This window comes from Mastomys coucha, unplaced genomic scaffold (genome assembly GCF_008632895.1).
Source record: "Mastomys coucha isolate ucsf_1 unplaced genomic scaffold, UCSF_Mcou_1 pScaffold23, whole genome shotgun sequence".
Taxonomy (NCBI): Eukaryota; Metazoa; Chordata; class Mammalia; order Rodentia; family Muridae; genus Mastomys; species Mastomys coucha.
The window spans coordinates 54,769,894-54,781,818 of record NW_022196906.1 but is presented as its reverse complement, the minus strand read 5'-3'; the positions used below and the strand labels follow the sequence as shown (position 1 = coordinate 54,781,818).

The window sequence follows — 11,925 nt, the reverse complement described above, 5'->3', positions numbered from 1 at the left end:
AGAAAATCATGAGAACCTACTACAAAAGCCTATACTCAACAAAACTGGAAAACCTGGATGAAATGGAGTTGTCCACTTTTTAAAAATTTTTTGAGACAGAATCTTCAGAATTTGTAGCTCAACTATACTGTCTGGTCACCACGCTGGATTTCTCATGGGTTCTGAGGACCACACTCAGGTTATGACACTTGGAAGGTGAACATTTTATTGACTGAATCATATCCTCAGCTTCCATAAGGTGTCATACATAGAGGGTAATGACTATGACCAGGTCAATGTGGGAAAAATCAAAAGTGCAAGAGGCTCCTCAACTGGGTACCTGGTAGAAAGATTGGTTCTAGCCATACAGGGACTGACTGGGCATGCTTGTCTTCTCTGAAAATAGAGGAGTGGACATTTTATAATCCCAACTCTTCTTTCCACAGAGGGGTTGGGTTCTAAGAAGCATCACCCAGGTATGAGATTTGATGATTCTTGACGTAGAATCTCCCTGGAGTACTCACTCACCTTCTCTGCTATGGACAGACATTTCAGAACATGTTGATTCTTGATCATACCCACTCCAGCTTTTGGGGCTTCCAGTATGTACACAAGTGGGTATTTTAGGTCCCTTCTTGAAGCATCTGCATGTATAAGGACTAAGGCTCCTCACTGAGTTCTCTCCTTGACACTGCATCAGGACTGCTCTGCCTGGAGACATGTGCTTCTGCTCCTTAGGGCACATTGATAGGAATGGTTGAGTTTTGTAGACTCAATGCAAAACAGTTCAGAATTTTGCATATTGTGTTCATATATTAAAAGCCCTTTTGTGTTTGGGGGGGGGGCGCCATGAGGAGGCAATGGCAGTACTAAAGAGGAGGAACTCAAGTGTGTCTGCCTCTACTCCATCCTCTTAGGCTTGGTACCCAAAAGAAATCAATGTTCCATTTAAGATTTTTTTAAAATTATTATTTTATAATAATTTTATTTTAATTCATTTAATTATAATTTATAATAATTTATATATATACATATATATATATATAATTTATGTTTTGCCTGCATGTATGTACCATGTGCATGCAGTGCCCATGGAAGCCAGAGGACAACATCCGATTCCTGGGAACTGGAGTTCCACATGCTTGTTAGCTGCCATGTGGCTGCTGGGAATCAAATCCAGGTCCTTAGGAAGAGTAGCCTCGTGAAGATGACTGTTCAGTCTCCCAAGTTCTGTTTTGGGCATGCATACATTTGCTGTGAGTGTTAGGTTGTTTGTTCGTTTGTTCGTTCACTCATTCATTCTCTCTCTTTCATATGAATAGGAGCTCCTTAATGCCCTGAGTTTAGTGTTTCCTTTCACTTTTCCAGGTTTTGGAGAGCTTGTTACATTGTTACATCTATGTATGTGCACCTGGCTTGTCCTTTAACTATCTTCCTCCAGTGTCTGGGTCATAACTTAGCTGGCTCTGGATTCCCCTGTTGAAGAGCATATACACTATGCTTCAGGTTTATGATCTATGGTCACAATTATGGTAGCAGCATGGCTTACTGCTATGACCTAACCAGCTGCCATGTTGGTAACAGACTTTCCACAAAGCTTATGTTCTCTCTGAGGTACTCAGAGTTGCGGCATCTAACTGATCTCAGTTTGTCGCCTGCCTCTGAGTTCCTCTTTCATCTATCTGACTGCTACACAGACTCATGCTGGAAGGAAGGATGATTCTAGGTTCTAACTTCTCTCCATTGCCTGGAGTATAAGCTGTGCTTCTGCCCTCTGCAGCCTGGAGGCTGGGTCTTTATCAACACAGCTCACACCTAAAAGATTTCCTTTTACTTTGTTTCAAGACAGGATTGCACAAGGTAGTTCAGGCTGTCCTAGAACTCACTAGTGTAGCACAGGCTGGCCTTGAACTTCCAGTCGTCCTCCTGTCATAGCCTCCTAAGTGCTGAGTTTATAGGCATATGCCACCATGCCCAATTTGTGACAATATCTGGCTCCCCTCTGATATTGCAGTTCTCAGTGTTGTTCTGGAAATGAGCTCTAGGAAGGAGATGTGCTTACGGACTCCTCAGACCATTCATCCCTCCTGCTTGAGTACCAGGGGTGCTGCAGGTTCAGCAGATTGCCATGGAGTCCTTAAACCCTTATTTCTTGCACATCTGCCAGCACTGAGAACAACTGTTAGAGGTAGTTCCTACTGTCCTGTGGTGTGTGTGTGTGTGTGTGTGTGTGTGTGTGTGTGTGTGCGCGCGCTTATACATCTTTTTACTTATTTTTTTGTTTCAGTTATCACTATAGTCCAGGCTGGCTTCAGATTCACTGTGTAGCTGGAGACAACTTTGAACTCCTGGCCCTCCTTCCTCCACCTCCCAAGCGCTGCAATTACAGCTGTGTGCTACCACACGTAATTTCTGCAGTACTTGGAAAAGAACCCAGGGCTTTGTGTGTGCCTAAGCAAGCTGTCTGTCAACTGAACTATAGTCCCAATCCCTAAAATCCCTCAGAATGGTTTTTGTTTTTAAGTTGTATTTATCTGTCCTTTGAGGATTTCATACATGTATACAGTGTGTTTTGATTCTCTCTACCCTCCGAGTCCTCCGGGTCCTCCAGATACCTCTGAAGTCCCCCATCCAACTTCATAGCCTGCTTGTTTGTTTGTTTGTTCTTATGATCATTGGATCTAATTGGAGCTACCTGTAGAGGCCACCCCCCCCAAAGGCTCCCTCTCAGCCAACAGCCATCAACTGCCACTAATTTGTAGCTAGGGCTGGGGTCTCCTGAACCCCTCCTCCACCCACACTGGAGTGTTGACTGGCTTGATGTTGCACAGGTTCTGTGTAGCCCACATCTGCCTTGGGTTCATGAATGCTGCCAAGCCCAGAAGGCACTGTTTTACCACAGCACTGAAAGCCTTTTTAAGAGATAACACTTGGTCTTACTGATGAACCAGGGATGTCGGTCTTTATTGCAAATCCCAGTTTCCTCCTGCTTCTCCTAGCTTTGAGGATCACAAGGAAGGAGGGGAGAGCAGGAAGATGCCCATGTGTATCTTGGGCCAGGAGTAGATGGTAATCTTCAGATGCAGCATCTCTGTACTTGGGGTTGTACAATACACTTCCTCGGTTGGAAATTTGGTGCCAAGACTAGGCAGGCTGCAAACCACTGGCTTGGTGATTGTTTTTGCTTGATAGAGAACAGTGCAAAGTTAGAATGTGGCAGGAAAGAACCCTTCTACCCCTGTGAGCATTATCCATTAGATCCAGCATGGACCATGTTTTCAGCAGAATCTGGCACAGGGACTTCATCCAACCTTATGTCAGTCTGATCTCTCTGGGGATCCGATCCTTCTGCCCCCAAGCATCCTTGCCATATTCTCTGTGGAAAGACTCGTTTCTTCTAGCAACTTGACTGATATATCTATGCGTGAGGAATGTTACTTCTCCGATTGTGGAAAAACCTGGGCCTCCCAAGAAGAGCCTAGCAAGGAGACTTTGGGACATGCTGGGCAATACGGCTCTTGGGTGACCCCTTTGTAGAGTCTGCTCCTCCCTCAGCTCCCAAGCTTCCTTTCTGAGGCTGGTAATCACAGGGATCTGTTGCTCCCTGGGATGTTGGGTCCTTGAATGTGGTTAATGTTAGCACAGCTGAGGGGCTGGGCCTCTTGTAGGGACCTGGCGGAGCTTTAGGGGGAAAGGGAATGGAAATAAACAGGGAACGTATAAAAAACGTAAACAGTCCCCCCACTGCCTGGTCTACACTATGCTGACAACTAAGCAGTGGCAAGCCATCTATCTATTGCTTACAAGTGGCTGCCAGCCTTGCTTGCGTGGCTTTTAAGCTAAGATGGGCATGCATGGTTGGAACTCTAAATTCTTCACTCGTTTAAAAAAAAAATGCATGTGTGCAGATGTATAGGGGTGTGACCTGGGTATTATTTCTTAGTTGGCACACATCTTTTTTCTTTTGAAAACAGAGTTTCTCACTAGCCTGGAACTCACAAGTAGACCAGGCTAGCTGGTCAGCAAGCCCTAGGGCTCTGCCTATCTCTGCCTCCCCAGTGCCGGGATTTCAAACCATGCCAAGCTTTTTTTTTTTTTGTTAAGATTTATTTTACTTATTTTATGTGTATGAGTACACTGTAGCTATACAGATGGCCATGAGCCATCATGTGTGTGGCTGCTGTTGAACTCAGGACCTCGCTCGCTCCGCCCCGCTCACTCGGGCCAGCTCGCTCCGCCTGCTCGCTCGGAGTAATTCACTGCAGCTATCTTCAGACGCACCAGAAGAGGGCGCCCGATCTCATTACGGATGGTCGTGAGCCACCATGTGGTGGCTGGGATCTGAACTCAGGACCTTCTGAAGAGCAGTCAGTGCTCTTACCCGCTGAGCCATCTCGCCAGCCCATGCCAAGTTTTTAAAATATAGACTCTGAGAATTAAAGTAGGATCCTCATGCTTGCAAGGTGAACACTTTGCTGGCCCAGCTATCTCTCCAGCCTGTTTCAGCCTATTGTCCAGCTAGTCTTGGTTTGAGAATAGAGGGTGTGATCGGCTTCTGTTGGGCCTTCCTTCCTAGTCTACATGCTTCTTCTATAGGTGTCTTGATGCCTGGAAGCCTTTTACCCAACAAAGAACATTTTGATTCCTACTTAGAGGGAGGTGCCTTGAGGGGGGTGACCTTGTCTGTAGGACCACAATTGATTAATGCTCTTTAGATAAAATATAACACATTTCGTGTGACCTTAGCCTATTTATTACTCAACCTTCTGGCTCTTTCATATCAAACAAATGAGAGAAATGCAATAATTATGGAAAGGGACTTCCTTCCCTTGGGTGTCAAAAACCAGAGACACTCATTTGTGCCTTACAATTTCCAGTGGTTAATTATTACTTTTTAATTAAATTAATTTTATGTGTATGGGTATTTTGCCTGCATCTACATCTCTACACAATGTGTGGACAGTGTCCAGAGGCCAGATCTCCTGGGACTGGAAAATTATAGAAGGTTGTAAACCCCTATGTGGATGATGGGAATTGAACCCACGACCTCTGTAAGAGCAGCCAGAGTGCTTAATCTCTGAGCCTTCTCTCTAGCCCATCAGTGGTTAGTTAGTGAAGTGAGCAGCCATTATATACTAGTCATTGTGGTAGGCTATGGAGGTATTGATAATTAAGACATAGCCCCCAGGGAACCTGTTTCTAGTGACTCATTCAGGAATCTAAGCACACATAAGAAAAGATGGCTGTACCCAGACAGCTCATGGAGTTCAATGGGAGGCCAAAGAAGGGCATGTTTTCAGTGGAAGAGTGCTTTGCAGTTTGGATCAGGCTGAATGTTGCTGAGAACCTCAGTAGAAGCTAGGCTGCATTTCTGGTTCTTTTCTGGGGAGGCAACATGAGAGGAGAAAATAATACAGACTGAGGCTGGGAAGCCTGCAGAGAAACTGCGGGGACAGGGGCAGGGATGCTCCATCAAGGGCCTACAGGACAGAAGGTACAGTAGGCATCTGCACTGGCCAAGCCAGAGAATGCACAGAAGAGGAGCAAGTACAAAGAGTCAGTTCATGTCTGGGCTGGGGTTGACTGATCAAGCAGTCCTCACAGAGTGGTCCCCAGACAGAGAGTAAGAGCATCAACCTGGGCTTGTTGGAAATACAGAATCTCAGGCCCAGGTTAGACTTAGCAGGTGGAGCTTCATGATCTATTGGAATAGGTGTTCTAGGTGATTTTGATGGTCACTCAGAGGAAGTTTGTGAAGAACTAGAAGGGCATTAGTCTGTGATGCAGAGCCCAGACTGGGGTGTGCTGATTTTAGATGCGTATGGCAGTGTCTAGGACTACTGCTAAAGTATAGCTCTTCAACTGCTGCATGGGTAACACCAAAGGGCTTGTCACAGTTGCAGAATCAGGCCTCCTCCTTCAAACCTGACAAATCACAAGCTTATTGTGATTACACATGGATGCACACACACACACACACACACACACACACACACACACACATCCCTTCTAGGAGATTTACTTGTATCCCACAGGCTAGCCTAGAGGCAGGAATGGGGGTTGATGCTCAGGACTGTGGTGTAGTCAGGATGTCCAAACTGTGTCATGATCTTTATAAATGAGTTGGGTTTAGCACTGGAGTTTGAGTGAGGCAGAGATTCTCAGCATGTAACATATAAACACCATCACTAATGGCTCCAGCTGCCACTCGCCCTCCTGGAAGGCATCTCCAGAAATGTCACATCCTAGTGATTCACTGAGCAGGAACCTAGTTCTGACCCCATTAGGAGAAACTGAGGCGCGATCAAGTAAATTACTCAAAGTTCCTAAGCTAGTCCTCTGGCCTCTTCTCCACCAGGGACAAAGCTGAGGTTCACACTCATGGTTCTTGGTTTCAGGGCTGTGACCCACTACTCTCACATCTCTGGACTCTGACCTGTAGCTAACTTATTTCAGGCGTATTACCTATTGCAGTTTGATATATTTCACAAAGACCCCTACTGAGAGCCACACAGGAGGGAAGGATTTATTTGGCTTACAATTCTAGGCGATGAATCATTATTATGGGGACGTCCAGGTAGGAACGATTCCTTCCAAGAGCAGATAAGAATGAGTGTTTCCATGCTGCCTGCTTGCCCACTCTCAGCTAGCCCTTTCCTTACATACCTCAGGAACCAGCTTAAGGAATGGTGCCACCCACAATGGGCAGGGTATTCCTATATCAACTAACAAGGCCTGCCTACGTGCCAATTTGACCTATTTAATTCTCTTCCCAGGTGACAACAGGTTACTCTAAATGTTGTGGAATTGACAGTTAAAACTAACCAGCACATGGCCTAACGTTTAGCAATTAGCCAAAATTGTGTCAAGTGGAGCTCCTAAAGTAAAGTTCCAAGGCTTGGTTCTGGGAGACAAAGCTTAAGAACAAGCCAATTTATTCCCCAGGGCAGCTACTGCATGCTCTCCTGGAAGGGTTAAACAGCCACATGGGGCCCCATGGACACATCTGTGCTTATTATGACAACCCTGTGTAAATTTATCCCATTCTGTGGAGGCCCCCCGCAAGTGGCCAGATGGTCTCTGTCTTGGGGAGGAAGAGGCCACCATGAACCACCAGGATTCTTTGCTCTGCCGGGTCACAAGGAAAACAAATGCTGTCTCAGCCACGTGGGGATGACTCTACTGCACACCCACGAACTGGGAGTCAAGGACTCAGAAATCAAATTGCACACAATCATGTCTGGCTTGCTTGCTCACTCTTTGAATTCTGTTCATCAGGATTAAATTAACATGTAATGCTTTTACATCATTGCCCTTTCAAAGGTACGATTGTTTCAAGAGATTTCCAGTAGTTTTAGGGTACTGGGAAGAGCGACTCTCCCCGCTTCTCCCACCCCACAACAAAGGGCGACGAATACCAAGCTAGACATTTGTAAATGTGTATTACCCTTTAGGGTGAGGATCTGTTTGGGGGAAGGTGCTTTCCCTGTCACCCAGCTTCTTTCTCTGCTGCCCACAGTGTTATCAAGCAGGTGTGGCTTCATCAGTGTATACTGAGCACGTGACCTCAGGGCAGCCTGTCCACAGGCAAGCAGACCTTTTTATATAGTCCACAGGGCACAGAGGAATAGGTTTGTTTGTTTCGATGCCATCATTATCTTTTTCTTCACTAAACCCAGTCATTTCTGATCTTGAATTTTGACCCCTTGGTTGCGATTCTGTTCTGTGACTGTGTTCTTCAAAGCTGTGGGTCTGTGGATCACCAGCACTGGAGTCTCCAGAGAGATTGAGGCTCTATCCCAGACCTCTAAACAAAGCACCCCCCTTTATCTATATTTAAAGATATAGATAAAGATATAGATATGTTTGGGTGCACAAGATGTGCGTGTATGTGTGTGTAGTGTTAGGAGGTAGTTTTAGGGGTCCAGCCATCTCAGGAAAGAGTTCCACCTTGCTGGCAGAGTCAAAACCGAGTTCATGTCCCAAGTGCCTGGCACCCAGCTCCTGTCCAGCTTCTTCATATGGTTCATGTTTGTCTGCTAGCCCATAAAGGATGTACAGAGGGAAGATGCTGTTATCCCATTATCTGCACTAAGGCACACAAGTCATAAACGTGTTCCTAGTTAATTGACTATGTGCAGCTTGTCCACTCCTTTATTTCCTTATCATTCCAAAATTCCAGGCCAGAGTCCAGAAGGGGACTGCAAAAGAGTCAGGTCCTGACTGCAAAATCTTACTCAAGGTCTCTGAAACCAGGTGGCCTGGATAAGGCCCAGTCAGTCACCAATGTTGACATCCTGGCTTAACCCCTTGTGTCAAAAGATGGTTGGTCAATGCAACAGCCCACCCCATCCCCCTTGCCTTGTGTTCCCATCCTATAAAAATGTTGTACAATCTCCCTTCAGGGATGTGGTTCAGATCCTGACTGGCCACCTCCCTGTGTGCTCAGAAAATAAAGCCTTCATTTTAAGGCTTCTGGCGACTTCTCTTGGCTCCCACCCTGAGCCCCCCAGAAGAGGCTAGAGGTCAATCTTAGGCATCTTCCTTAATGATTCACTACCTTATTTTTTCGAGATAAAAATCTCAACTGGAACTCTCTGGGTTAGCTTAGATTGGCTGGCCAGCAGGTCAGCATTTTTTAAGTGAGTTCCAGAGGGATCGACTGAGCTCCTCACACTGGCACAGCAAGTACTTGGACCAACAAAGCCACCTTTGCAACCCAGAACCTGCATCCCAACAAGGTCTCAGGCACCAGCAACTGTGAGACATCCTACTCCAGTTGTCTGGGTTTCTCCCTTACCTTCAACTAAAGTCTCCACTGAGCACTTACTTTGGAGCTAGATTTCATTTTTGGTCAGCTTTCAGAAGTTAAAAACATACACACTCCAAAATTCCTTCTTTTGCCTTCCTATGATGTCATTCATTTTACCTGGCCTGCCACAAGAAAGAAAAAGGCAAATTGGGTCCAACTCATATATGTATTCTAAGACTAACTTCTTAATGGCATCTGTTAAAGCCTCCACCGTTAACTGAGTACCAAGTGTTGCCAAGATTAATTGAGAAATGCCTGAAGGTAAAATAAATACTGCAGCTTACTTTAATTCAAAACCGTATCAGCCAAGAATGGAGGTGCAATTAGTGATAAAGATGTTAATAATTAGTTGTGCTCTGTTAAGTTTTATATTCATGGTTATATAGAGTGGAGAAAGAATTTCCCCAGGAGGGAAGAAATCAATGTTTCACCTTGATTGCTATTTTAATGTGCTTATTTTAATGGGGCCATCCTGTAGGAACCCTTGGGCACATTTCCAGTTTTACATAAATGTAGAATTAATTATTATGAAAGCATATAATTTTAGAGTTGGAGCAACCTTGGCAGTCATTTAATTCAGCTTCGTCATTTCACAAATAAGTAACAATTGGAGGGCCTGAGACCTTCTACAGAGCGCTAGGAGCTAGGCTTCCATACTCTCAGACCAATGACCAGGGTGCCTTCTCTGACCCCTTGCACTGTGCATTTCCTATTGCCTCAGAATTCCCCAGACACAATTAGGTGGGTTATTTCTAAAGTTCTTTCCCTGGCTTGCATTCTGCTATGGCTGCTTTCCGTTTGTGAGGTTGGGATCCTGGAACACATTCCTGGTTTACTTTTGTTTTTCTGTACCATTCCTAGCTCTGGGCTTTGTCCACAGCAGTTGCATAACAAATAGACATACCTGGGGACTGAGGGTGGGCGCTCTTCTTGCAGAGGACCTGAGGTTGTTCCTAGTGCTCAGGTCTAGCAGCTTACAACCTCCTGAAACTGCAGCTCCAGAGGATCTCATGCCCTCTTCTGCACTCTCCCACACAAATAAAAGTAAACGATAATAATATAAATAAATGCTAATAATACAAATTGATAGGCAGTGAAGTTCTGGGCCCATTTTTGCTTTTCCTTTGCGGCACTGGTACTGAGGGGGAAACCAAGACTTGTGCATGTAGAGGATGTACCAGTGAGCTACATCCCCAGCTCGGCTGCTTTTTAACGTGCTCATTAGAAGTGACTGTGTCTTTCCACTGGAGGCATGAAGCTGACCAAGGTGGGAATATTTACATCATAAAAGTGGAGCTGGGTGGTGGTGGTGCACGCCTTTAATCCCAGCACTTGGGAGGCAGAGACAGGTGGATTTCTGAGTTGGAGGCCAGCCTGGTCTACAGAGTGAGTTCCAGGACAGCCAAGGATACACAGAGAAACCCTGTCTCGAAAAAAACCATTAAAAAAAAAAGTGGGAAAATGCTTCAAATCAGGGCATTTGGCTTTGAGCAATGCAGTGCTTAAATGTTTATGAGTGTAACTACTTCGTATGTGATTTTTACAGTCTCAGAAGGTGGTGGATCTTTAAAAAGAAATCTAAAAAAAAGATTCATGCTAGCAGGAGGATGACTTATTGCTTAGCATGGATTTCCTTGAGAATAATGGACTGGTAGACAATTGCTTAATCCCCTCCAGTCTTTTAAGGTCAATGCAATTTAGGTCTCAGGACTGTGGTAGAATGTCATGGGTCAGGCTAAGCTCCACTTACCCAAGAGTGCTCTTTGGCTATGCGTAGTCTTGGAGATCATATGGAATATCAGACACAGCTGAGTGAGGGAAAAAAAAAAACCACATTATCAGGGGAAAAAATGAATGGGACAGTAATTGTCTCTGAAATTGCGACTATATCTTACAAGTCTCAGAAACCCTAACTAGCTCCCTATGACCTTCAGAAATGGCCAAGCTCCCTGGTGCAAGGAGCTTGCACTAACCACAGCTTGTGATTCCAACCTTGCTTCCAACCATTCATGTTACCTGCAGTTCATCCAGCTGTTGATTTCCAGCACCATTCTCCACTAGTCTCTAGGGAGCCTCTGTCTTGGCCTCCATGATGTCTCCTCTGAGCCATGGGTCCAGAGCCTTTGCATTGGTATGCAATTCACATGATCCTGTTGGTCTTTGTTCTGTGCTTGTCTTTAGGAGCAGAACCCGAGGTCCCATTGGCCCCGGCAAGTATGGCTATGGGAAGGCTCCCTACATCTTACCACTGCAGACGGATACCACACATACTCCACAGAGGCTTCGGAGACAAAGGCCTTCAACCAGGCACTCCAGGTCCCAGGAGGCATCTGCTCCTAAGCAGGGCTACAGGTTACCAACCCACCAGTTCTCCCACAACAGGCCTCTCTACCAGAGCGACAGTGGCCCTCGTTCCAGACTGCCACCTTCTGAGGCCTCTATCTACCAGCTGCCCTTGACTCACGATCAAAGCTATCCTGCAACTTCAAGTCTCTTCCACAGCCCGGAACTGAGCAGCAACAATGGTGCTAGGCCCCATGGGGCAGCTCAGGCCTTTCCTCAGCATCTGCGATCTACAGCAATCTCCTGCATTGGGGCCTATCGGCAGTACAAACTCTGCAACACCAATGTGAGTACCCAACACCTCAGACTGGGCTTGGAGGCAGCTGCTTTTCTTAATTCCTGGTCAGTTGGCACCTACTACCTGGAAAATTGAGGGGGATCACGTCAACAGATCTTTTATCTCTTTCCCCTCTCTTCCTCCATATGTGCTGTGTGTGTGTGTGTGTGTGTGTGTGTGTGTGTGTGTGTGTGTAAAGCTAATGCTTTAAAAAGAAAGTATGCACAACTGATGGAGTTGTATCAACAAGTGATATTATCAATTAGCCACTTCGGGATAACAACTTACAAAGTCTCAGTGGTTTATGCCAAAAGAATTGTATTTTTTTTGTATGTGTGCACCTTTTTGTGTATGTGCACAGGCATGCGTAGGGCACAAGCCAATGTCAGATGTCCTCCTCACTCACTCTCTACCTTATCTGTAATTTATTCCTCTTGTTTTGTTAAATATTTATTTATTTTTATTTCTGTGTATGTGTGTGGGCCTCCACAAGTATATGTATATATATATATAT

General features: G+C 45.5%; 1 protein-coding gene across 2 annotated transcripts in view; it reads left to right on the top strand.

Annotated features, from left to right (window-relative positions):
• Thsd4 (thrombospondin type 1 domain containing 4) overlaps positions 1-11,925 on the top strand; it is a 585,726-nt gene that overhangs the window by 122,912 nt on the left and 450,889 nt on the right. For both annotated transcript variants that reach the window (XM_031346065.1, XM_031346067.1), the window contains exon 5: positions 10,973-11,420. In XM_031346065.1, coding sequence (XP_031201925.1) covers positions 10,973-11,420 — 448 coding nt within the window. The remainder of the gene's footprint in view (positions 1-10,972; positions 11,421-11,925) is intronic.